At 35.1% G+C, this 27,207-nt stretch overlaps 2 protein-coding genes across 4 annotated transcripts in view; one reads left to right on the forward strand and one right to left on the reverse strand.

Moving 5' to 3' along the window:
* Positions 1-745: 745 nt before the first annotated feature.
* RB195_016148 (uncharacterized protein) overlaps positions 746-27,207 on the reverse strand; it is a gene marked incomplete at both ends in the record, with an annotated part of 43,287 nt that continues 16,825 nt past the window's right edge. Inside the window, 18 exons of one of the 3 annotated variants that reach the window (XM_064207177.1) lie at positions 746-892; positions 995-1,141; positions 1,215-1,283; positions 1,740-1,885; positions 2,906-3,018; positions 3,758-3,912; positions 3,974-4,147; positions 4,345-4,469; positions 4,535-4,598; positions 5,199-5,310; positions 5,380-5,534; positions 6,491-6,594; positions 6,707-6,812; positions 6,963-7,057; positions 15,357-15,420; positions 16,336-16,467; positions 16,713-16,820; positions 20,195-20,315. In XM_064207177.1, coding sequence (XP_064063056.1) covers positions 746-892; positions 995-1,141; positions 1,215-1,283; positions 1,740-1,885; positions 2,906-3,018; positions 3,758-3,912; positions 3,974-4,147; positions 4,345-4,469; positions 4,535-4,598; positions 5,199-5,310; positions 5,380-5,534; positions 6,491-6,594; positions 6,707-6,812; positions 6,963-7,057; positions 15,357-15,420; positions 16,336-16,467; positions 16,713-16,820; positions 20,195-20,315 — 2,137 coding nt within the window. Of the gene's footprint in view, positions 893-994; positions 1,142-1,214; positions 1,284-1,739; positions 1,886-2,905; positions 3,019-3,757; positions 3,913-3,973; positions 4,148-4,344; positions 4,470-4,534; positions 4,599-5,198; positions 5,311-5,379; positions 5,535-6,490; positions 6,595-6,706; positions 6,813-6,962; positions 7,058-8,330; positions 8,389-8,482; positions 8,528-15,231; positions 15,279-15,356; positions 15,421-16,335; positions 16,468-16,712; positions 16,821-20,194; positions 20,316-24,924; positions 25,008-27,207 lie in introns of those variants that run through there. The other 2 variants (XM_064207175.1, XM_064207176.1) reach the window with 2 other exon arrangements.
* On the forward strand, positions 9,064-15,156 carry RB195_016149 (uncharacterized protein; the record flags this gene model as incomplete). Its single annotated transcript, XM_064207178.1, has 12 exons — positions 9,064-9,204; positions 9,272-9,388; positions 9,843-9,971; positions 10,871-11,086; positions 11,149-11,239; positions 11,297-11,379; positions 11,438-11,535; positions 11,617-11,741; positions 11,801-11,919; positions 13,126-13,293; positions 13,977-14,132; positions 14,830-15,156. The coding sequence occupies 12 exons, from the start codon at positions 9,064-9,066 to the stop codon at positions 15,154-15,156; spliced, it is 1,770 nt and encodes a 589-aa protein (XP_064063058.1).

The following is a 27,207-nucleotide window of genomic DNA, read 5'->3' on the forward strand; positions in this document are numbered from 1 at the left end:
GAGAAAAAAAACAGACTTAGAGGGGGGAAATGGCAAGAGTAGACAATAAAATAGTGTGGTCATAGGCTAACGGCTAAAAGATAATGGCTAGTGTCTAATGTCTAAGTAGGCAAAAGCCGCCAAAGCTGTACAAAACGGGGACCGCCAATTTAGAAAAAAAAGTGCGTAAGGTCATGCAAAAAAAGTAGGAATGTATGAAAATCGACTAGCATTGAACAGACATCACACAGACAATATACAAGTTGAAATGGAGCTGTTACAAAATGCTGTTATTAGACGTGTTGATTGAGCCGACCAATAACGTACGACCTATATAGACACGCCCATGACAGGAATTCGTTTCAAGACTCCATACACACAAAGAAAAAAAAAGAAAATGACTAGGAAAACGACGTAATAACGATACAAATAAACAGGATAGATGATGATTGGGCGTGGTCATGGCCAGTAAGGCGCAGAGAATCTTCTAATCAATACATAGGATTTGCACACGTGAGGCAAGCGCGGAATCTCGTAGAGAAGCGGCTTCACGAAAGAAACCTTGGGTGAAGAAAACACAAAAAAAAAGAATTTGCGAAAGTCAGAAGTCAGATCAGTCGATGTGGCATACCAGGTAGGGAAGGACCGAGTCGTTGTCGATCGTTGGTGGGCAGAGTGCCGCCGATTCAGGACGGATCGGATCGGAGTGTGTGTGTGTGTACGCCCATGGGCAAGAGAATCCGATTGTTACGGTTCGATTCGATTGTTAGTACACAAAATGTGGATTCACAAACGAGAATCCACGGAATTCTTCTTGATTAATGGATCGAACCACTGCCGGATCTGTTGGTGTCAACACTGGATCCTCTTTCGTGAAATCTGCGTCGAAATTGTTCGCATCACGTCTCGACTTCTGAATGGAAGCATAATGAGGAGACGTTCGAGCGGATATCATGGAGTACTGTGTCAAGTCAAAAAAACAAGACGAAGACTAGAAAATCTTAGAAAAACGCACGATTTTCGGCTTAAAAGGCGGTTTCACATGACGTGCTTCTAGCGCATCCCAATCCATTTCACGGAAGAACGGATGAGCTCGAATCGCATCCTCTCCACCTTGTGATTGCACACAACCGAGTCGTTTTGATGGATTCTTGGTCATGAACTACAAATATGAAAGTTTCTCCGTTTCAGCTTTTAAAAATCCAATTGTATCCACTAATTTCCTATGAACCCACCGCTTTCAGGATGTTCACCGCTTCTTTTGAAAGCCAAACCGGGTAGAGAACGTCGTCGTTGAGGATCGCCTAGAAGATTTTGATGAGAGCGGCACGGATTCGACAAGAAAGGAGGTATAAGCGGAATAAGGTGACTTCTGATTCACTCTTCTTCACTTCTGATTTTTCAAACCTTTTATTTCAATTTTTTTAATCTTTTATTTCAAAGAATAATCTACTTTTGGGGGACCATCACTTTTGACCTTCACTTACGTGCGTCGGCACGTCTACGTCGTACTCCTTCAATGAATTTTATCTCTTTTCCTCAAATCAAGGAAAATAACACATGAGTGGAATCTTTTTTCTTCCCTCCCTCTAGTTACGCAATGAAGAGAAAAAAAAAAACAGAAAAAAGAATAAAAAACCCATGAGGCTTATACAAATAAATCTACAATAGTTCGAAATGCTTCGCAAAATTTCCTACTTCCTGAGTTTACGATGTTGTGGAACAAGTGAGGAGAAGGATCGATCGATAAAACACCAAACCTCAAACAGATCATCCTCGTTATCGGCTTCGAAAGGCGGTTGACCGGCCATCATTTCGTACATCAACACACCAAGAGCCCACCAATCAACCGATACACCGTACTCCAATTCTTGTAGAATTTCTGGTGCTATATAATCGGGTGTGCCTGAAATTTCTTCCCAGTTTTCCAAATTTCCAAGGATTAAACATAATCATAGTTCCCCTTGAAACACCTCAGCTATCAGCAATCTGTTTAACGAGACGTATTCTTTACATTCAGGGACACAATAATTCTTGTGCGGGAAATTGCATCTGGCCCCGCCCACATCCTATACAGCGCTCTCATTGGGCTGTGGCTGGGTCGGAAATTGAAGAGTACAATAATACTTGCGTTGCTTTTTTAAACAATATTTTTGTTACATATTATTATCATTATACCATTTTAATTAATTATATTATTTTTTTATTATTTTATTAAAAAAAAAAAAAAAAAATTTTTTTGTTTTTTAAATTTCCTTTGGGTTACCCCCCCCTTTCTTTTTTTTTTTAATATTTTTTTTTTTTTTTTAAATTTTTTTTTTTTTTATAAAATTTTTTTTTGGGGTTTGTGTTTTTTTTTTTTTTTTTTTTTTTTTAGCAAGTCTGGTACCAATTTATCGGAGTGACGAAAGACTTAGTGAGCACTAGGGCGAACCTCCGATCGATCGTGCAGGAAGCGGAACCTCTAACCGCTACACCACACCCGCCCACTATTGCATTATTTTTTAAATATTTGTTACTTGGTGTGAATGATGGATGGGATCGAATATTGAGGGGAACGTATATATTTGGAAAACTGCAGAAATAGGAGCAAACAAACAAAGAAAAGATTGTAAACAGAGATCGGCAAAAGTTTCCAACGAAACGCCTTTCATCAAAATGTGGCAAAACAATAATCCGAAAATATTTCATTGAACTTAGAATTGTTCAGGGATTTTGTGGGGAAACCGCCGGAAAGCTCAAAATTCCCGAAAAATTGTGTGGGAATTTTCTTGGTGATAGCTTACTGTTACGATATTGTTGTGTACAGCTTGGAATGGTGATGTTTATTCGTTTTTCTGTCCCAGCACAACAAATTCACTGAATTAGGACTGGGAACCATTTAAACTTAAAGGTTTTAAGATGGAAAAAACATATGTATACGTACCACAAAAAGTGCTGGTGAGGTTATCCTTAGTGATCCCTTCCTTGCACATACCAAAATCTGCCAACCTACAGTGACCTTCGGCGTCCAGAAGGATGTTGTCGAGTTTCAAATCTCTGGAATATTTAACATTAGTGTCAGTTAAAGGAAGAACATCCTGAATACTTCACTCATGTTCAGACCCAGAACTTTATTACTATTTATCACTATTTAATTATTATTATTACTAATACTTATTATTATTGTCATTATTATTATTATTATTATTATTATTATTATTATTATTATTATTATTATTATATTTATATTATTGTTATTTTATTATTTTATTATTTATTATATTATATTATATTATATTATTATATTATTTTATTTTATTTTATTTCATTCATGTTCAGAGTCAGAGCTTTATTTTTATTTATTACTATTTCATTATCATTATTGCCAATATTTATTGTTATCAATATTATTTATTATAAAATCTTTTATTATATTATTTTATTTCACTCATGTTCGGATCCACTTTTTTTTGTTCAAGGACATAAGAAAGAATAATAGAAATATTCCGAATTTTCAAAACTATGCGAAAAAAAATTAAAAATTCAGGCGAAATAATGTTTTTCCAACAAAACATTTTAGCGATTTTAAATTTTCTCTCCGTCCTTAGAACAAATCTCTGGCCTATCCTGTTCACTATGATATGACTATGATTTTTTTCGTTTTTCTGGAACTAGTTACTTTTAGTATTTTAGTATGTAGTTCTGAATGAAGGGGCACTTTGAATAAATGAATAAACAACTAAACAAACAAGTAAATAAGACGTAGGAAAAGTGGTGTCGACGAAGAAAGTACTACCTGTAGATGACCTCATTCCGATGAAGGAATTGCAATGCACAAGTGACCTCAGCCGCATAGAAACGAGCTCTTGGCTCATCGAATTTTCGTGCACGTTGGATTTGAAACATCAAATCACCACCATTCACGTATTCCATGACGAAGAATAAACGATCCTGGAATTATAATTGGGATAAGAAAGGGATTTGTTCGGGGTTTGTAACTTTTGCGACTCACTGGTGTTTGGAAACTGCTGTGCAAAGCCGTAAGGAATGGATGTTTCGCCGCTAAACTTAGGATTCGCTTCTCGCACATCGTACATTCAACGTCGTCATCTTGTACGATCACATCTTTTTTGAGGATTTTAATCGCGTAAACCTCTTCTGATCCTTTTCGTTCGGCTAGCATCACCTGAAAATTGAAAGAAAAAGGTATGTGCACAATTTTTTTTTTGGAAAAATAAACATAAAATTTTTTCAGTATAGTATAGGGAGAAGAATTCGGATTGAAGAAATCAAATTTTTCAGCGAAAAAAAGCATAGTTTTATTCGAAAAGAGAGAAAAGAAAGAAAATAAAATGATGCCTACAGTTTAATCCCAACACATACCTTTCCAAATGATCCCTTTCCAAGAACTTTAATGAACGAGAAATCCTGAATGGTTACTGTACCAGCAGTAGTCGGTTTTGGAACTTTAACTCCAGAATCTTCTTCGGAGATTTGTTGCAGAAGTCCTGAAATTATGCAGGAATTTAACAAATATATAAATAAGGACACGAGAGAAAGAGTTCTAAGTTACTTGGTCCAGAATCACCAGCACCACTACTCGCTTGATCGGCACTTGAATCGGTCATGATTGACGGCTGAAAGAAATCGAATCGCGTGAGCGGTTTTCTATTTCTCGAGTGAATTTCAAACAAACAAACCTTCCGTGCTATTTATTTTAAACATTTTTTTGCACATCAAGGAAACAATTTCTGCAATTCCGGAAAATTCTTGAAGTTTCGAAGTAACAATCATAGTCAACGTTAAGCAAAAGAACTTTTACAGTCCTAGAATCCATACATAAACTACGAAAAAACATTCGGAAATAACAGAGTTACAGTAATCCAGAGAAAGTTGATGATCAGTTTTCAAACTCTGTTCGAGAACAGATCACATTTTCACTGTGAATCTCCTCTCCTTTTCTGGATAGGTTTTTCTTTCTATGATTTCCTAAAACTAAGAATAAAAAGCTAAATTTTTCGAGGTGGATTTCCAGAATTCAACATTTTCAATGATGAATTTTGAGCTGTTTATTTTTTAAAAAGGAGCAGGTGCAGTTGTTTTTTCACTGATTTGATGATTACTGAGGTCTTTTTTCCAGTGAAGGAGAATTACCGGGAATTTTACGGAGATTTATGTGTTTTCTGATACGGTAACTGCAAATTTGTGGAAAATAAAGGAATTGAATCCATGTTTACCTTCTTTTTACTACGTACACTCATTTTATCGCCAGTAAGACCGAGTTGAGCTAATTCTGCCGCCATTTGCTTAGCGTTAATGCCACAATTATTAGCAACGTTCCGTTGACATCTAAAATTGAGGAAAAATCGATGGAAAAAAGTGGAACCTGGGAAAAAGAAAAAAATGACACTGGCTGACCGTTTATGAACGTTCAGTTTACAAACGGAACACTGAAGACCCTGATTAATGAGCCCGTAGAGCATAGAACCACAGTGATCGCAAAATGTTGGACGTTTATAGGAATGTACGGAGAAACGATGCGGCATATTGATGTTGAATCGGCCCATACCAGTCTGGAAACAAACGAGAATCAATCGGAATATCCTTGAGAAGCGTCAGAAAACTCTCTCACAGATCCTAGGATTTCTTCCTTTAGAAAGGGGGAAAAACCGGCCGACTCCACGTAATTTCTACCCACAAAAAGTAGGGGAATTAAGAAATATGAGAAGGGTTGTCATTTGATCGACTTTGTAAGAATCCGGTGAAAAATCAAAAAGTGAATGCAGTAGAAGTTCCACTGCAGCGCTCAAACTACCAGAAAAATTTGGAACGGCTTCAAAAAAACATGAAAAATTTGTTAAACCATGGCAGAACAAAAATAAAAATCGAAAATAAAAGTGGAATAACGAAAGTGGAAAAATACTAGAAAATTCCATTACTTATGGAAGGAAAGTTTGATACAAAGTTCCACTGTTAAACGACGTTTTTTTCTGCAATTACGTACCTCAGCATTAATCATGAGGAATGCATTCACCAACGCAAAGAGTTTCAATCTCGATAGAAAAATTCTAATGAAATTCCTCTCGCTCTCTTTTTGAATTTTTCAAGCTCCAGTTTTGAAGAAAAACTGCTAAAAATTTTCCTACTTGAATTTATTTTCTCTGGAAAATATCGCATCTGTAAAATCAGAGGCAATCAGAGTGAATTTGTTCGAGTGAAACTAGTGAAAAAAGATTATCCATAAACTTCTGTGATCGCACGAAAAGTGGTTTCTTGCCTGAATAAAACAGATAAAGTGAACGGTAGCGAAAAAATTTACACTGGAACAAATCCAGAGAGATTGTCTCGTAGCGTTTGCCGTATTCTCTTTCTTATATTTACCCACTTTTCGGTTACTGTACTGATTTATGTTTGTCCTCACAATATTTCTTCCATAAATTTTCCGATTAATAGCGTGTTTTTTTTTTGGTACGCTATCGAACACACAGCGCAAAAAAATACATAAATAAATAAAGGATTTCCCGCGTACCTCGCAGACTTCCCGGTTAATCTCTTCGACCGCGTCCGCCTTATTTCCGGGGCATTTCCATACCACTTCTTCGTGACATCGTTTATGCACAACAACGGTGCAAACTGAAATGATAGAGGAGGCTCACAGGCAGATCTGTGCCGCATATCCGCATATCCGCGATCCAAACTATGCCGGATTTGATTTTAGAGGACAATGAGAAAAAATTAAACTCACTTTGACATTGATATCCCTGTTTTCCAATACCCCAAATGAATTCCTTACAATGAGCACAAAAAGTCGGCTGACGTAGGAACAATGCCATAAATTTATGTCCGGTAATCTGAAAAAATTGCAACAAATGATTACTGTACGTACATAACTGCGATACAGTAGCGACAAACATATATTAAAATATTTCCGTCTTCACCAAGTGAAAAATAATTGGAGTGTGCCACTAAAAAAAAGAAGAGATAATAATAATTCCGGATACCTCATGGATTTTTCTTCGCATTGCACCCCGCCGTTGCCGGTCGTTGAAAGCGCCGGTTCGCTCCTTGAACACACGCTCCTTGACATGGTGCGATTCTGAAGAGGATTTTTTTTTTGGTGTTCGTTGCAGAGACGATATACTTAAATAATTTGTCATCAAGAACAATTTCCAGTTTTTAGTCTCTTCCTGTAAGAGGTCCTGCTCCTGAGAAGAATTAATGAGAGAAAAATATAAAACTTAGAGATTTTTTTTTCGACAAGAAACGAAATTCGAAGTGTGATGAATATTAAAGATGTTTTTTATACGAATTCCTCGGCAACGATGGATGGATGTCAACAACAAATGCATGGTTTCTTTCGATATGATTTTTGATTGTGAGTCAAGTAAAGTGCTGCGGAAGAACGGACGAATTTAAGACGACTTTTTACCTAAGGGTAGAAGAACCCGGGAGCAAAACACAGGTCTGGTTGATCTAAAATTGATCCGGGAACAGCTTTGAACAAAAAATGAGTGGGAAATGTCGAATAAGTGATTTTTATAGATGATTTTTATTTTAAAATGACTGTGAAAAAAGGATCAATGCAAATATATGGCTGATCTAGGGTGTTCAACGAAGAAAGTAGCGATACCGCTAGCGGTTTACAAATCCTGAAAGTTCTGGATTTTTCACTGGTTGACCATTTCTCGGAAGTTGAGGTCAGCTTTAATTAACGTTAAAAAAATGACTGAGAGCTATCTTTCTTCAATCATCAGAATTTTCCTTTATTTCATGGTATATTTCCGATAAATTGTATTATAATTATATTGGTGATAATCAAATTTTTCTAAATAAAAAAATAGATAGAAAATAAATAAAAAAATAATTTCTAAATAAACAGGAAATTTATAAAATTATTTCTAAATATTTCCTTTGATTTATTCAACAAAAAACTTCATTTTCTTCGGAAAGAAAAAGTTACGGAGACTTTATACTTCTGCTATGGGACTTTTCTAAGCTAAGCCTTTTGTACTTTTCTAAGCTTCTAAACTCAACTGTTCTTTATGACAACCGTGTCAGAATTGGACTCAAAAAAGAAACAAAAAAAAACTCTCAGCTAATGAGTCCCTTTAGTCTCGGCTCGGCTAACCCCTAGTTACCACGATCGATGTACTGCAGTCGCGCTAGATTGTTAATCCGCAATTATACGAAGGCGTCAGTTAATCACACCTGCGCTTAACCTCATCACCGTCACCTCTCACCGCATACATATAGACCTCAACGCTTAGCATTGTTCAATTTCATGGATTTTTCCCGGAATGTAAACATCGATTGTGTCTGTGGATGGGCAACATGTGTCATCGGATGACGAAAGCGCTTAAATTTATCACCTCTCGGAAGTTTTACGCCTTGTTCACACGTTATCTCCTTCGTTTTACGATCAATATTCTGAACAAATATCGAGTTGCAAGCGATCGTATCACCGGCGAATAAATGATTTTAGGCGTAAAACGCTCGAAACGCTCCGGTCACGGTCCCACACCTCCGTCCGTCCGCCTCCTTCGCCAAAAGCATCTTCTCCTCTCATATCAACTTTTTTTTCATTTTAAAAAATGGACAGGTTTTTTTCTTCAATGTTCGTGCACTTCAAAAGGGGATTTATGTGGTCATTCCAGAAAAAAGCTAAGTTTTTCCATGGAAATTTTATTCCGAAAACATATTGAGTGCATATAAAAGTATTTTGATGGGGTTTCTTTCAAAATTCAAAAAAGTGTACAAAAAATTTTGTATGGTGTGATTTCTTTCAAAAGAAAAAAGCTCATCGCATTGATAGTTCTATTTTTTCCCTTCGTTTCCCTCACATCCCTCAACTCCTCCACTAACTTTCTGCATAAATCTATTTGACAGATCATGCATGAGGAGACATTAATCTCTTCAGCTCTAAATAATTGTATTATTTTCTGCAAAAAAAAAAGTGGAAAGTGTGTTTACTCGAATCTTTCTCGTTTTTTTTTCGTTAACAAATGCTTTTGAATGAGAATCATGCAAGAATTCATCGATCTTTCCAGGATCCGTAACTAGGAAGAGCTGCAGCCATCATAGAAGAGGATTATCCGGAAAAGAATGTTAAGATGGCCTCCTCGAAAGAAACTGCTGCCTGCGCTATCGTTTCTAGCGGTTGGATTTATTTTTATATTAGATCATTATCGTCAGGATGGAAGCGGAAAGCGAAGCACTCAAACGTCATCCACTAACAATCAGAAGGTGGGTCTCGAAAAATGATTGGAAATAATTTAGATTAAGGCAAAGAAGAAAAAAAAATAGAATTTAGGGTTGTCATCTTCCTCATCCAGATCCATACGATCCCAGCATCCGTCAATATATCTCAAAATCACCTCCACTAAAATGTGAAGGGCTACAATGGGAGTTGACGTATCTTTCTGATGATGTAGGTCAAATAGACTGTAATAGATCTGTTACAGACATTTATGGGAACATTCTCAAAGATTTTCCAGTATTTTTCGACCTAAAATACGAATAAAAATAATAGTGTTGAAAGCAAAAATATTTGCAATATGTTGGCGGCTCAGGAAATGCTGCTAAAATTCCATAAAATACATCCACGTTAGGACGACACTTTTACGAATCTCCAGGGAAAGAAGGAGTGTTTCGGAATCGCAAGAAACATAATAGGAATTGCAATATTTAAGGAAACTATATCTTCGAAATATATTATAAAAAGAATTTCTCCACTTTTGAACTTTCAACACTTTTTTTTCTGGAAAATTCCATTAAATTTCTCTCAGATTGCTTTTTTTCAGGAATATTTCAGCAGGTTACTATGTTAGCAGCATAGCATAGCTCCAGAATATTCTAACATTTCTCTCAGGAAACTTCTTCAGGAACGGTTGCACTTGAACAAAACAGCCGCCGCGGAGATGAACGTGAAGTTGACTTGCTTCTATCGTTGCTACGACCGAGCAGAAGGAGACGATGCCAAATTAAAATTTGGAGAATGGATTGAATTTTCAGTGAGTCTCCGTTAATTTTTTTAAACACTCCTTTATTGTTGCGATAATGATAATCTCATCCGCCTAAATAATATAATTAAATTAATAAACTTAAATAAATATAAAATAATTAATAAACTATAAAATTTGAATGACTTCTCATAAAAAGAATGAACCTTTTGAAACATTTTTCGTTAGTTCCGTTAGTGACGTTTGCTGATAAGATTACGGCTATTGCGACTTAACGATGATGCACCGGTGACTCACACAGGGAGATCCACATAAAGTGAGACACTTTAAGATTTGTGTCAGCAAAAATTTGATGTAAACATGTTCTGGTAGACAAAAGTGGTAGTTTGCAAATGATAAATATAAAAATAAGCTCGGATGAACGGAAGTAAGGGATTTTGTGGGATTTTCAGACGAAAATACTAGGAAATGAATCATTATGCCTGAAAGAAGTTCTCAGTTTTAAAATATTTGACTAAAAAATTGTTTAGTTAGTTATTATAGGTTATTATTATTGTTATTATTGATTTTGGGACCTCGAGACTATACTGGTGAGTGAACTCGTCCCACCTCCTCTCCCACTGAGGAAATTGCGGTCGAACTCGAAATATTCTAAAAAATCAAACCACAAGGGTAGTAGGAATTTGTGACGGAGTGTTCTAACGGGAAAGTCAAAATTTCAAGGAGTGCGACAAGCGCGTCGCGGTCACTCGAGTAAAGATAAGTTGCGGCGGCGGTATACGGTAGGCGACAGTCTGTCCTAGCACCCGTAGAATTTCCATCGTACACTTGAAAATACTACCATTTTCTATAAAATTATCGTTTAAATGGTAGAAAAAAAACATAGAAATTCACTATGTAACTATAATTTATAGTAATTTTCCACTTCTAAGAGATCTAAACGCATTTAGGAGGCAGTGCAGATCGGATGCGAATTCGTGGAGACTTACTGCAAGAAGAACACTTTCCCAGGGACTACCGTATACTATAACAATCACAATCAGATCATCACGAGGCAGAAAAATCCAACAATGAAGGGGTCGAGGAGTAGAAAAAACGTCATCCTGATCGTGTTTGATTCCGTTTCGCATTCGAATTTTGTCAGGAATATGCCAAAAAGTTTGGAGGTACGTACAGCCTAATGATATTTTCACATTTTCTCGAATATTCTTCGATACGGTTACTGTAGGTATTGAAATCGTTGTACAATTCGAGTATATTCAAAGGAATGAATAAAATCGGTGACCAATCGTTCCCAAACGCTGTGGCTTTCCTTTCCGGTAAACGAAATACATTTTCCAATAACTTTGTCTTTTCCTAATCCTTTTTTTATCCAGGAAAAAATCATCAAACCGAGTTTGGAGACGTAGATGGTTACTTTGACGATCACCCTCTTATTTGGAAAAATTTCGAGAAAGCGGTACTTTTGAAAATTTTGGAAAACTTGGAAAAATCCAAAGAAATTTCCATGGCTTCAGGGCTACACAACCTACTATGCAGAGGATTATCCTGAATTTAACCTGTTTTTCTATCTGGCGAAAGGATTTCGGAAGAAACCAGTGCATCATTATTTTAGGTATGCTAGTGAAATTTCGGAGAGAAGCGCTTAGTTCTGGAAATTTCCCCAGGAAAAAAAAAGAATTAAATCCACATTCAGACCTTTTTGGTTGAATGTCTATGGAAGTTTTCTTCATAGAAGAAGCAAATTTCTTTGCTATGGAAATCAAGCGATGCATAATATTGAATTGAATTATTTATCACAATTTTTACGAAAAAATAAAGGTAGGTGAGAATTTTAATCAAGTACATATAGCAAAAGCCCGGAATCTCCTAATTTTCAGATTCGCCAAAATTTGCACTCAATTGGCTCACCGAACTCGGTCACGACTATTTGAATACGATTAACGTTGCTGATGATGATTTCTCCAAATTTTTAAGGGACCACTACGATGACCTTAAGGTAAATATTTGCGACTACATTAAACAAAACTAAAAAGAATACTTTTAATTAAGATATAGAATAGTTAGTCTCAAAGAGAAAGATCCAGAATCGTACGCTAAACAAGAAAAAAAAAAGATTAGGGCTCCAAATCCAATAAAACGATAGTCAGAACAGAGCAAAGAAAAAAAAATTGAATTTTATACCCTATTTCGATCTGGTCTAAAAGGATGAATTGTTTTCATCCTACAAAATTTCAACCAATCTATTCTACTAAGTTATTGATTGAAGTAGATCAACAACCATCAAGTCATCAAGAGAACATCAAGTTAGTTAGCATGAAACAACAAAAAGTACTTTGTTAAATCATAGTTTTTTTTCTTCGTAGTTGTTGGATTTTTTAATTCACAGAGCCCTGAGTTCTGCTGTGCCAAGAGATCAACAATCCACCCGATCGATAGAGGTCACTGAGTATTTTGATGACCATGTTGTTTGCTGAATGTGACCTTTATTATTGAGAAAGTAGCTTTAAAGAAAATGTTGGAAAAGGTGGAAATAAAGAAAATGAGAAAATCTTGAGAAAAAGAGCTCACAAGGGATTTTCTAGTGAGAAGCTAGATTTTTGATCAGCAGCAATTCAATTGGAATAACTGGCCGACATATCAGATTGTTTTATTATTTAATTATCATATTATACATTATATTTGTATTATTTTATTATTTAATCATCATATTACATATTATATTATTATATTTTGGTCAAAAATATAGCTGATCTCAGTCCAGGATAATTTTCTGAGTTGTAATCGAGCTACGGACAATTTTCGGATGGATTTGAAAGTAGAAAAAAGAGACTGGAAGGAAACTCATTTTAAAAAAACTAAGAGGAACAGATATGAGAATTTCCAAAGATGAATCCCGTACATTAATTAATTTAGTTAATAATAATTAATTTTATACAACAACTCCAGTTACCATGAGTCTTATGAGTAAAAATAAAAAAGAAGAAGAAGCGAGTACTACAACCTCGTCCGGAAAAAAATTGGGGAAGCGCAAACGTTGTTTACGTATCTCCTTGGATTTGAGCAAATTTTAAATAGCAATATTAAATTAAATATTGAAGTGTTATTAAATAATGATATAATATTATTATTTGATCGACATAATTAAATTATCATCGCAAATAACAATGTTCAAGTAGCAAAAGCAAGAAATTTCATGATTTAGGAATCGTTCCTGTTCGTGCTCTCCGATCACGGACACAGATTTGATTCGATTCGTCAAACTCCTATTGGAAGAATTGAGGATCGCCTCCCGTTCTTCTCAATGCATATTCCAAACAGTTTTCAGCATAAATTCCCAGCTCTTATGGACACAATCGGGCAAAACACAAAGGTTCAGTGTATTTTAGCAGAATTTATCGTCTTAGATTGACCTGCAGGGAATATCTAACAAAAGGAAAGCTTAAAGTGGAGAGAGATTTCCAGAAAAATCTTTTTGAAGATCAATGATAACTTTTGAAGAAGGATCATCCAAGATTGCTGGACTTTCTAAATAAAAAAAAACGCTCCAAGTGCGTATTTTTGCATATTCGAGGGGAAAAAAGAGGAAAAAGGAAAAGGTTCGAGTTCCCGAAAGCTTCATCTGAACGCAGAAATACGTAGTTTCCTTGAGTTTTTTGAGGTTCTAGGATTAGAAACAATATTCTTCTTTTTTTTACAAAAGGAGATATGTATGTGAATTTTATTAAAGACAAAGAAGCGGTTTCTTCAGGATTTTTGTAGCATCATCATAACACTCTACTCTAAAATTTGATACTTAAGAACTTAAGAAAATCCAATACGTCCAGAAAAATTAAAAGGAAGGACTTTTTCAAAATGTTTTTGTACCTTAAGCATACTATATCCAAAACTATACCATACTATACGAACTATTCTACTAACTATACTATACTCTTACGATTTGAAAAAAAAACCAAAATTTTCCAAAAAAACGATAAATATGTCAAAAAGACCAGAATTAATGTTAATCGTGGCTACTAGGAAACTTGATTTGGATTTAAATCCATTTATTTTCAGGTACTCACATCTTTCTGGGATTTTTACGTAACAATGCGCGATATTCTCCATCTGGATGAGTCCGATAAATGGGAGCAGTTGAGCGCTCAGCTGACAAATGACATATGGAATCACAATTATTCGACTAGAGGACAAAGTCTCTTGAGGCCAATAAAAGTGAGTAAATCATGCTTTGCGTACGAATTAACGGATTCGTGGCTGATCCATTGAAAATTTCAACAAAAAAAAACATGTGCCAAAAGCGAAAAATCAGTGAGGAAATAAACATAGTTTTCATCTGTAGTGAATAAATTCAGTCCAAATTTGACAGGATCGTTAACTTGAAAGCGAGAGTCAGACAACCAGTGCAAGTTTTGGGTCCCATCGTCTAATTTTCTCTTTTGAAACGTCAAAAATGAATAAAATTGAAGATCAATTTCTAATTTTCTGGCAGCTTTTGGGAACGGTGATGACTTAATCACAGGTGCACACGATAAAACTTTCAGGTTTATGAACGAAATGAAAATGTTGAAAAAAAAATCAAAGCTTGTATTTTCATAAAATTCGTAATTTCTGTTTTTTGTTATACATGGAAATTTCCTCAAATAGGTACTTACAGCTCTGATACGAGGAAATAAATAATTGTTTCCTGAGCATAGTTTTAAATTTACGTAGACGTCTAAACACGCAAAAATAAGATTTAAAAAAAGTAAAATGATGTCAACGATTGCTTTAGGACCGTAACTGCACGGAAGCCGGGGTCCCGGACGAATTTTGTGTGTGTTATCCGGAAACTGTTGTGGATACGACCAGTTATTTGGTGGGAATTTTGCTCGTTTAGAGGGAAATTGACCAAAAAATCGATACTTTACAGGTCACACGGCTTGGCAAAGATCTCGTCTCACAGCTGAATCGTCTACTAAACGCATATAAAATGTGTGCACGATTAAAACTCTCTCGAGTTCGACATGCAACGGAGGTCGTGGACGAGTTATCCGCGTCCGGGACGAGATATCGCGTGACGGTCGAAGCGACACCATCGATGGGAGTATTTGAAGCGCTTATGATATATAACAAATCGACGAATATCTCCACGGTGCTGGGGAATATTAACCGTGTTAACTCGTACGGGAATCAATCAATATGTGTACGGGTACAAGAGCTGCGGAAGTACTGCTATTGTGCTGCTATCATGGAATAGGCGATGACTGAAGGGTTTTCCCCAAAAATCTCTCCAAGGCAGCGCTTAACGAGGGATTCAGATTGAAGAGAACGTTCAAATTAGGCAGATATTCACAACTGGTAACATACGCGCAAAAAGCGCTGTTGGAGAGACGAGTTTCCGACGAAAACAACAGCGAAAACAATCGATAAAATCAATAAACCGGGACTAGAACTCACCTTCGACTGCTGAGCCGTGTAGTTCAATTACCACGTGTAATTGTCCATGTGGTTCGAGGTCCACCTGAACGATTATGGATTTCACGATTTATTCGGTTATTGTTTTGAAAATATTTGTAAATAAATAATAAATAGATAAAGTGGTTTCTACATTTGTGTCTTCATCCAGAAAATATTGAAGATTCAAAAAAAGATTCGTTAAGGGGAAAATAAATCCCTTACGTAAGAAACAGTCATTCAACGAGGCGAGGCAAGGACGAGGATCGATAGAGACTCAGCAGTAGGTCACGGATAATTTCCCCAACGCAGGTCATCGATTGTGAGATTATTTTCCGCAGGATTTCTTCCGCGTAGAAATTCTATCGATTTTTTGAATTTCCTATCGATATTATTGAAAAAATATGAAAAATATGCTCATTGCTATGCATGATATTTCATCTTTGATTCTTCCAAGAAAAAACTTATTCCGCTATTTTTTTTTCTAGAAAAAATTTCATTTCCCACAAAAAAAAATTGTATGACAATTTTAGTAGACGATATGGAAGGAAAACACAGGTGGAAGACCGTATAGAATTCATTTGCAACTTTAATTTTTCCTAAAACAGCTGCATCCATCGATAATTTATGCCGAAAAATGAAATTAACACCTTCCAGGCATTGGCGAATGTTCCTTCTCGACGATAGTCTGCATTATTTCGTAAGATAGTGTGTATTAGAATAAAATCCGTGGAATATAAGAAAAAATATAAGAAAGAAAGATAAAAAAAATGCAAAAAAATAAGAGTGTATGGCAAATTGATCATGATTACAATAGTTTAGAATCAAATTGAAGTAACAGAATATCGATGAATATTTAGGGGAGCGACCACTAGAAAAATTTTGGGTACGGTAGTTGCGAATGTGTGCATTGCGGAAAAGAGCCTGTACAGTCTCCGGAAAAACCAAGTAGACAAAAAAAACCATTCTCTCAAAAACTCACCCAGATATCATTACAACTGCCTATTTTGAGATCGTCAAACGGTATCCTAGTGTTAGCGACAAAATCATCCGGTGGCATCACACAATTGTGGAATATGGTGAAACCAATCGCACGACCCGAATGTACGTCATTCTGAAAAAAAATTTGAGAAATTTTCTCGATTTCTGGATAAATTCCTCAGAATTCTTCAGCGTTGACGACAACGTAAAGCCACGGCCACTATTCGCCGTCTTCATTGCGCCCCCATTTCCCCCCGTCGTCGTCGCCGCCGCTGTCGCCGCTGCCGTCGCCGACAGCAGCAGCTTCCACGAATTCCATGGACAATTAAGTGATTAGCGAGCATAAACAGGCAATTAGAACGAGAGGCGCTGACGAACCGCGATAAATTCCTCGTTCCAACGTGGTTCGGTGGTTTTTGGTCGTACCAACGTCTTACCGACATGATATTCGTCCCAATCCACGTTCACATACGCATCTATCGCTGCCTAAACATAGCACAAGCTATATAATACATATAATAATGATAAAACAGTGGAAAAAGAAAATGAAAGGAAAATTAAAAGCAAAAAGTTTGATTAATTTGAAAAATTGGGACGAAAACAAGATTAGGATATTAGTAAATAATCCGATACAATGGAAAAATACCAGATTTAATTATATGTACTATAGCCTCCTACATATTTAATTTAATTAATTTAATTTAGTATAATGGTTTTAATGGTAGTATAATTCAGTAAAATAGTATAAGTATAATGGTAGTACAAGTATATGATGGTGCAGTATAATGATAGTATAATTGAAGAAAAATAAAAAGATGTGGTGAACGAGAGCTAAAAATCGTGAAAATTTAGGAGAACCTATATTGTCTATTGCAAAAAAATTGTTTCAAAATGAATAGAATTAGATATGAGGGAAAAACTCTTAGAACAACAAGGATTGTTATCATGGGTCAGAAGTTTACTTAGAAGTTTAAACTACAAGTATTTGCCGATTTTTTTTTCATCAAAATAACGCAAAATGCAAGAGAATATGAGTAGATTGGCCTAGAATTTATCATCTAGAGGATTTTTCTTGCTTATTTATTTATTTACTTCTTTTCGAGCGAAGCACAGGGAAAAAATCGCTACAGATGAAAGATGACGTAATAATTTCTCTTAAAAAATGGTCTAGTAAACAATTTCTCCTAATTCTAGTCATTCCTTACAGAAAAGCCAAAAATGATTTTTAAAAAATTAAAAGTGGTAATAAGGTCATAATTAACAACAACAACATTAACAATAACAAAATTAATTGTCACAACGTCGCTGTGACCTTAACTAGTTTTTATTGTGAGTATTTGGTCAAATTCTACTTTCTGTGGAGTTTTCCAGTTAGAATCAAAATTGAGCGCAACTCTTGTTTCGGATTAATCGAAATTCATTTATACGGGATCGCATCTGAAAAATGTAACAAGATTGAAAACTAAAAAAAAGGTGAATAGTTTAAGAAGTGAAAAGGACAAAATTAAGTGAAGAGAAGTGAAGACGTTCTGATTCGATGAAAATAATCTATGTAAAATTGTGAAAAAGTGATGGAAGCGCGGTCTGTTAAACGAAGATTATAGTTTTATAGAAAAATTCCTTTCACAAAACACCACTGGAAATGAAAAACTGGAAAATTTCCACGTATCGCAAAGCAATAGATAACTAGGATAACATTATCCTATACGCGAAAGTTATCATCATTGGCAAGAAAATTCTTAATCTGCAAGAATGTTTTATTAGTTACAAAAAAAAACATGTAAAGTTATCGGATTTCATCCGAGACGGAATTTTTGCCATACGTATTCAATTTGATAAATGACATTTTTTCAGGAAATGAAATGTGCAGAGATGCTGAGTTGCAGCACAACCAGCGTCTTTTGTGCCATTTCAAGGATAAAATCCAGTAAATTTGGAAAAAAAAGCAGAGGATGTTTGAGTTACTCCTCATGGTTTCGCTTCCCTATATCTAAAATAATATTCTAAAACGGATTTCCACGACTAAATGAATTTTAACCAATTTAAAATAATAAAAATTCAAATGGAGCGGGGTCAGAAACTAATAATGTAACTGATAACAGGGATTTTCCACGGGAAATTTTCCAGGAGAAATTAATGAGTTAGAAATTCTTCCAGGAAAAGTGTTAAAGGACATAGTTGACCGTAGATGTCACTTCTTGATTGACTATTCAATTCAGTTCATTTGATTACGACATAAAGCCGGATAAAGAAAAAATTTCTAAAAAAATGCACAGAAAATACAAAAATTACATCTGAAAAATTAAGAAGTAGAAAGAAATTATGTAAATAACAAACAATACTCTTTTTCACAACTATATGCCTTGGAATTGACTAGTAATATGTGGAAAATAACTAAAATTTTCTTCAATACACTGCATTAATTATTTTTTCTATGAAATAAGTTTTTCAAGGTTAGATCAAAAGAATCAATAGGGAGGAAAAGTAATGAATTCCCTCCAAAAAAGGCGAATAGTCGAAAATTTCTATGCATCCGCGTTGTCACTTCATGGAACTTTCTTGAAACTGATCCGGAAGAAAAATCTTTTGGGTGAGGGGCTACTTTAGAAAACTTTACTTTATGTGTCGATTCAAACAGCGATATAGTACGATTGTGGCACATAGTAGTCCTCAAAAACTAGAAAATTCCAGGATTTTCGCAATATTTTTGTTGTCAGCCAATCATTTTCCATGAAATGGGTTTCTGGAGGTTAAATCAAAAGAATCACTAGGGACAAGAAGTAATGAAATCCTGAAAAAAGAGGAATATGCACAAATCCTCCGGATTTTTTTTGTCAACAAAGCTCCGTTCCACGAATTCGACTCTAGCTCTGGTTAATAGGCTTGAGGTAGAGCTTCAAGTGCTCAAGAGCCTCTCACACCATAATCAAATCGGCGTGGTGGTCCGCATTTGCAGACTTGATTGGGGGTGGGTGTCTAAATTGTTACCGTGGATGAAACTTTTCCATGAAGCTTTGTAAGTGAGTCAAAAAAAAACCGTTGGAGAAGATTCGCCGAGCTTCTCCATTTGCTCCCGAAAAGGAAGAAAAATCGTGGAAGGATTCCCTTTTCCTTTCCAGGGGGATCAAGGTAGAAATGAAATTTAGACGATAGCCAGTGACTTATTTGATACATTTAAAATTTAAAGAAGCCCGAAGAATCCCCTTTTCAACAAAAAGAGAAATTTTACAAGTTAAAATAAAATTGAAAAAAAGAATTCTTCTAAAAAGTGTATTTAAAGAAATTAAAGGAACTAGTGTTCAAGCTTACAATGACTATTAAATTTTCTGATCAGAGAAATAACTTTGTGGATCAGAGGCTCTTCAAATACTTGGGAGAAAACACTGAAAAAAAGGAAAAAAGATGTTTAACGAGGTACATAAAACCGACACTGTAAGAGGAAAATCATTAAAATATTTAGAAACAGGGCCAAATGTTTGGACAGATTTTCCTTAATGATAAAAAGCAGTCAAATAGAGTTATTTTAAGCTGCTACCGAATTCTAAATGTTAAATAAGCTCCATTAATTGAATACCGGACCAATCTTCCGAAATCATTTATCATTCTTTGGTTCATTGTTGAAAATTTTTGAAGATTTTCAAAAAAGATAGGAAAAGTCGAACGAAAAATGCCTCAGAAAATGAGTGATCGAAAAATAGTGGAGTTATATCATCCTGTGGCCTGAAGCCAGCTTTTAGTTCTTTTTTTTTCTGGAAGTATAGACTTAAGAGACTTTAATGGAGACTTATTTGATCCTCTAAACGTATAAATAAAGAAATGAATAAGAAAAAAAAATGAATCGAGGAAAAAAATTCGCTTACGGTCTCATTTTTCTCGTTCTGATTAAATCTTCTCGACCATTCAGTTGGTCGTAGACCTCGAGCCTCTAGAACCCGCACTCGTAGCGTACCAGTGAACAACATCAGAGGTACATTGACGGCGCTGAAACGATTCCGATGAGATGCTGATGAGGTTGAGGTTGAGGTTGAGGAGGAAAATCCGAAACGTCGTCGCATCGTCAGTAGCACATGATTGAAAATTAGGATGGATTTGCACGTTGTTGGGGCCTATTGTTAGGCCATATAAAAAAAAACCGTAACGATGAGAAATTCCACGAAGAAATCGGGATTTTTTGAGGATAGTGTTGGTTGGATGAGGAAGAGAAATACGTAGATCCGTACAAGTTGGACGGTGGCGGGCGTCGATGCCCGGCAGATCACTGTGGATTAAGCTTGGAACGCGTAAAAAGCTTAAACGTTCCCATTGAAATGCGCGCGATGGAGAGAGTAGTGTGGAACAGCTGGGGGGACGTTATTGACATCCAGCAAAAGAAGGAACGATGTGAACCGATGAGAGTGCAGAGAAACAGATTGCCAATTCGTCTACGGGGCGACACTTTCGAGATTTCGTCCGATAAATCGTTGAAAAAAAAAACAAAGCAGAACCAGACAGAAAACTTAAAATGAGCTCCGAGCTTAGAGCTCCGATGGATGGATTATACATTTTCTCCAAAAAGAGAGTGATTCCTGGATTTTTTTCTATGAACTTTTGCAAAATACCATGAAACGAACATATAAGTGAGCAAAATTTTGGAAGAAAAAATAAAACTGATTTAGCTTTTGAGGCATCTTCTGCCTTAAGGGCGGAGTACCAAAAATTTGACGATTTGATTGATTTCCGGATTTTTCGGTTTTTGAATTTGAAAATAAAATGAAATATGAATTTGATTTCCGGATTTTCCCATAAATTAGTAGTGAAGTACGTAGTTGAAGGAGTAGACGTTTGGTTTTTTTTTTTGAATACAACTATTATTATAGGTATAATTTTCACTTTTTTGTATGAATATGTTCACATGCAATCATTTATTTGTTTATTTGTATATTTGTTTACTTGAAGGCACCTCTAGGTGTCCTATAGAACAGAAAGAAAAAAAAAACTGAGCAATTCCCCTAGTAATCCTAAAAAAGACGTATGATACAGCTCTGCCTGATCTGGCGAAAGCATGGACGCTTTGCGGATTGCTTTCGTTCTATTACGTGTAATATGTTGCATCGTTGGGAAGAAAGGCATACGTAGAGTAGTTTTACACGTTTTTCCAGGTGGAGATAACCTCACACTGTCTATTTTCTGACACATTGTCCCCTCCCGTTGTCCGTGTGTTCCTGTATAGAGTGCAGCAGGGTCCCACGATGATATATCCATTGATATACAGTCGATTAGAAGTTTTACTTTATGGAAAAAATATTCTTCAAATAATCTAATTTCCGAAAAAAAATCTACATCCGCATCAGAATTTTTTTTTACCCAAAATGGCAAAACTTTTTCATTCAGCTATGCATTATCTCTTCCTACAAATAGTAAGAAATTCACGAAGGCATTTTTTTTTGCAGAATTTTTTTTTCTAAAAGTTTCTCGAAACCAAGTTCACTTCCACTGCATGTCAAATATTATAATTATAATTTCAATATATTACACAAAATGGAGCACAATTTTTCTTCTGCGAGAAAAATTCAAGGATTTGTTTGATTGACTAGGATCCTAAACTAAAGCATATAGATTCATATGCCAGTTAAGGATAATTACCACTATAAATTATTTATTTCCAACAAATTAGAATTATAATTATTAATTAAATATTGCCGCCAATCAAAATAATTGGAATTCAGCACATCGACTGAATTAACGAAAATAGCGGCAATGGTTTCCTGTGGTGCATATCTTAGCCGAATGTGCTTGGAAATTTTACGAGTTTTCAAATTTTATTTGAAAAAAAAAACAAATTTTCAATTGTTTCAATGTTTTGTCGATGGAAATTTTTAAGCTGTTGCTCTGGAATGAGCATATCTATGTGAAGAAATCATTTTTGAATTATCCTCTAAGAATTTCTCCCCTAAGAACGGCTGGATCCTAGACAGAACAAGTGAAAATATTTAAGGTAACTCTATAAGAAATCAGGAGACGAAAAATTGATTTGTTTACGAAAATTAGTGCACAGATCGTTGTAATGGCACAAAGAACGAGAGCTCATCCGGCGGGGATTTACGTTGTTCTATGGTGGACAATTGGCAGCTGTGCTGATTGGAACATATCCGAGCGAGGAGCGAGCGGGCAGAAAAAAAAACGGGCTCGGATCGCGGATGTTGTTGAACAAAAGTCGGATTGAAGCCAAATGAGAGAAAAAAAGAAACGAAAACGTCAACAATTATGCAGAAAAAAGGAGAAAAAAGAAAAAAAAAGCACATGGTGAGAAATCTACGAACTATTACTTTTCTTTTTTCTTTTTTCCTTCTTCCTTTTTCTTTTTCTTTTCAAAAATCAAATCCTAAAACTTCTCAGTTTTAATTTAAAATTTGAACAAAACTTTACTCAAAGATCATGTAAACCATGGTCTGAGAAAGCTTTTGAAAAATAGAAATATCATTCTTTGATGTCAAGGAAAAATGTACTTCCTCCACCGTTGCTGAGGATTTTGCAGTTTTCCTCGATTGAAAAGTGTTTTGATTCGTATGTGGAGAAAAAAAGAAGTTCATCGAGTGCAGATTTGCAACCACGTGACGAATGTTGATGAGAAGAAGGAAAAAATTCCCATGACTCATCCGTTTCCATTTGTTTTTGATTCCTACGGTGATAGCGTTTTCTCATAGCAGCGTTTCTACATGAGAAATAAGCTCTCTTCGTATCGACGTTTTACATTGGATCCAGTAAAATAAAACCAAAAGTTTTCCGCATTGGAAATTTCCAAGAGGAGCACTATTATTATTTATGTTATTATATTTAAACCATTATCAATTGTATTGTATTGTATTCACTATATTATAAGGCACTATTATTATTTACCAGTAGCGGGGAATCGAAGATTTTTGCTCGCTCATTTTTTTTCTCGCTCACTAAGTTCTTCCTTAAACTCTGGAATAAGTCGAATGATTTGATGCAACAGTGATGTGATGGAGAAAAAAAAAGAGAAAAAATCGAGAGAAACCACTTTCAGAAAATTGTCTTCCATCGATCCACTGCCAGTCTCAGGATATCACTGACATGCTTCAATGTCATTATATTTAAACTATTATTACTTATTACATCCAAAATATGGATAATAAAATAATAAAATAAATATACATAATAATATCCACATGGTTCATATTAGATGGGATTATTATTATTTACATTATTAAATCTACACCAAGATCAAATATTATAATGTATCCTTTAAATTATATAGTACTATTATTATTTAAATTATTAAATTTACACTTTTGTTACTCATTGCAATATATTCTATATATTATATCTATATTTATATTATATTATTAATTTATAACATAATTTATATTATATTATTATATATTATATAATAAAACCAGAGAAATGGAAGTAGAATGCAGAAAATTAAGAAGAGTATATTTTAGGCTAGAAAAGAGTTTTGTTACCTCTAATCCTGAAAAACGAAGGATGAACGAAAGAATTATTTATGCGATGACCCAATAGACCGACCGTGTATAGCCGGCCGCACATAACCCATGTATGCAGCAATTCAACTTCTAGGTCGTTGCATTCTGAATGCATTAATGGATATTACGCCGCAGGGCATGTGACATTTCAACGTTGGAAGCGTTGTTCGATAAAGCGACTTAGCGCGTTTCATTTATAGTGAGCGCAAAAAAATCGCGTGCGCCACGTCAGTAAACACGTTTATTAATCATAATTACACAAATTCATCCCTAAATGTATCACTGCAACGTATTTTCTGTTAGTCGTAGAGTTTTTAACATAGTTGTGGACAGATGAATAAACATAGTTGTGGATGAGAATTTTCTGGATGTTATTTTTGTTTGGAAAAGGTGCGATGACAGAAAAAAGCGTCACTAATTAAAAACGATAAATTGAAGAACCCTATTTCACGAATGAGGTGGGATATTCGTGGTGGAAAACACGTTTTAAAGATTTTCTTTTTCAAATTTTAAAAGATTTCAGTGGGGTGGACATTGCAATCCTCGCCGTATCATGTTCATAAAACGGGATATCGCGCCACGATTGCTAGGTGCGATATCGCGCATCCACAAAATCTTGGTGTTGCTGTAAGATAATGAAAATATTTGCTATTTTTTGAATTTAGAGTTTTTAATTTATAATTTAAACATAAGTTATAATATAATATAAATAGAAGTTAAATTTATAATTTTAAATTTTATAAATAAAGATATAAATGAGCATTACTTTTCAATTTATGTAATTTTTTTTATAAATTGTATAACATTTATGACGTTTTACATTTTATACAAACTTTTATAACGTTTACAACGTTTATGTAATTTTAAATAACATTAAAAAACATGATGGTCCTGCAAAGACTGGCGCAATGGTCGTTGCAGGACCATCATGTTTTTTTAAAATAATATGAATAGAACTACATATGAGACTAGAGCTATTATGACTTTGCAATTTTTAAATAAGGAAAATTCAAAATTGTATGCCGCACAGTTATAACCGTGCCGCGCTTTGCCATCGCCGAATATTATTCGGTTCTAGTGATGAAAATCAGATATGAACTCACCAATGGAGATGATTCGGTCGGAAACGTACAAACAAACAGCTACAACAGGAAAAATAACGGGATTTCGGGGATGTTCCGGACATAGCCGCAGTGAAATCCCACCTAGTGGTTTTCGTGACCTCCTTGGATTGGGGTGGAGGTGATTTTGACGCTACACCGCTAAATCAATCCAGGCAGTCGGATAGCAGCGGTAGCAGCGGCTCAACTATGACATCGTTGGATCAAAATGCGACTTAGTCAGCTACGTAAACATTCTGCGCGGAACTCGCTTTGTTACACTTTTGTGAACGATTTTGCAGAAACACACACATATGTACAGTACCTACGTACATGCGTCTCTTGAGTGGATTGTTTCAAGATTTTCTGGTGAGTTTTTACCGTAACGCTTCGCTCACGCTGGTTTTGAAATTTTTAAACACAATCGATCGTGTCTAATAGTAATATGTAACATAAAGGGATAACAGTATTGAAATCCTCTTCAAATTTTCCGAAATTATAATTTCCAAAGTTTTATAACATTTATGCAATTTTAAATAACATTAGAAAAACATGATGGTCCTGTAACGACTAGTGCAGTAGTATGAATAGAGCTATTACAGTAGGATTATTATAACGATGCGATACTTTGTTGACACTTCAATAGATCATGTTTTAAATTTTTTAATACAACATGTACTCGTGTCTAACTTAGTAATATGTAACACAACACACAATAGTATTAAAATCCTTCTGAAAAATTCTATTCCAGGATTTCTGGAATCCTTACCTTCGCTGCGCTTCAATCGCTCAGATTTCGACATTTTCGGCAACCATCAATCAATAGCCGTATTAAAGTCCTTCACAAAAATTCCCATAGTTATATTTTGGAAAAATGGAAGAGTCCGTGAGAAAAAAAACCATATTGCGTTTGCAGAAACGTCCTTAGTACATAGTTTATTTTCACGTCATTCAATCTATTTTTCTTCGGCTGAAGAAGAAGAAAAGAGGATTGAGGGAGAGGAGGAGAAAATGTAATTGTTCACAGATGGCAGAAAATAAAAAAATCTAGAAGTCATTGAGTAATCGAACAAATTAAGAAATCACATTCATGAGTATGAAGGAAGCGAAAATCGATTTTAATAGGTCACCAATGAGAACTTTCCCTGAAAAATGTATTCTACTGTGAAGACAACGAAATGGGATCCCAACCAAGTTACAGATCCATCTTTGAGCTCTGTCCATATGTTATTTTTCCTGAGTTTCGCGGATAAGAGGAAAAAACGAAGCTGGTTTTGTGATCAGGATCTAAACTTTCCTGGCAAAACCATAAAATTCCAGATTTTTCTTTTTTTCGGGAAAGAATACAATATCCCATGCTTTAGTCTGGAATTTTTACTTTGTAAAACATGTAAATGAAAAAGGATGACTGGAATAAAGTAAGAGAGAAAGGAGTTAGGAAAAAGAAGTAATTTCTCTTCAATTTACATCATCAACACATCCCGGCCAAAAGCAAAAAATAATTTTCGTTATCTCATTTCACTAGAAATTATCCACCAGACATAAGAAAACTATTTCTTTGTGGGACCGTAAACATGGGTGTCATCACCTATGAGCGTATATTTGCGGGAAGAAATACAAACGAAAAAAAAATATGAGGTCAAGCGGTTCGAGGACGTTTTACTCGGTTTGAGTTAAATTATTTTAATCTCATTTAAACTATCACTTTTGTCAATTAAATTATTCTGATATTTTCATAAGTGCAAAATTCTAATTTTAAATTCAACAAATCCGTAGTTTTGCACCGGTGAACAGACAAATAAATCGATGAAAGGATGAGGTAGGAAAAATTTTTCAATACAATTTTTTTTCGAAATTTTTACATCGCTGGAAAAGCAGCATAAAAGGGAGCTTCTAAGACGGAGTCGCAGAAAAATCAAAACGGAATTGGATTGGAATTGCCTCAGATATAAAAATAAAGCAAACATAAAACAGTAAACATAAAATAAATAAAGTCAAACTATGACTTCTTTTATTCTCCTGAACACAAGAGAGAGAGATGGAGCGAAGGATAGTGTGAGAGAAAGGAAGATTAAAATAAATCGAATTGGAATTGGAATTCTAAGAAAAACCACGTCCAGAAAGAATGGAAGAACGTTCGAGGGATGTCCCGTAATCCTCCAGCATGAGGATATAACACGGGGAAAAAAGTGGGTCTTTAGAAATGGGAAAGAAATGCAGAGCACAAAATCTGAACTGACATTGACGAATTGTTTGGATTTGTCTGGGAAGCCTGTAACTGAAATC

This window comes from Necator americanus, chromosome V (genome assembly GCF_031761385.1).
Source record: "Necator americanus strain Aroian chromosome V, whole genome shotgun sequence".
In the NCBI taxonomy this organism is placed as follows: Eukaryota; Metazoa; Nematoda; class Chromadorea; order Rhabditida; family Ancylostomatidae; genus Necator; species Necator americanus.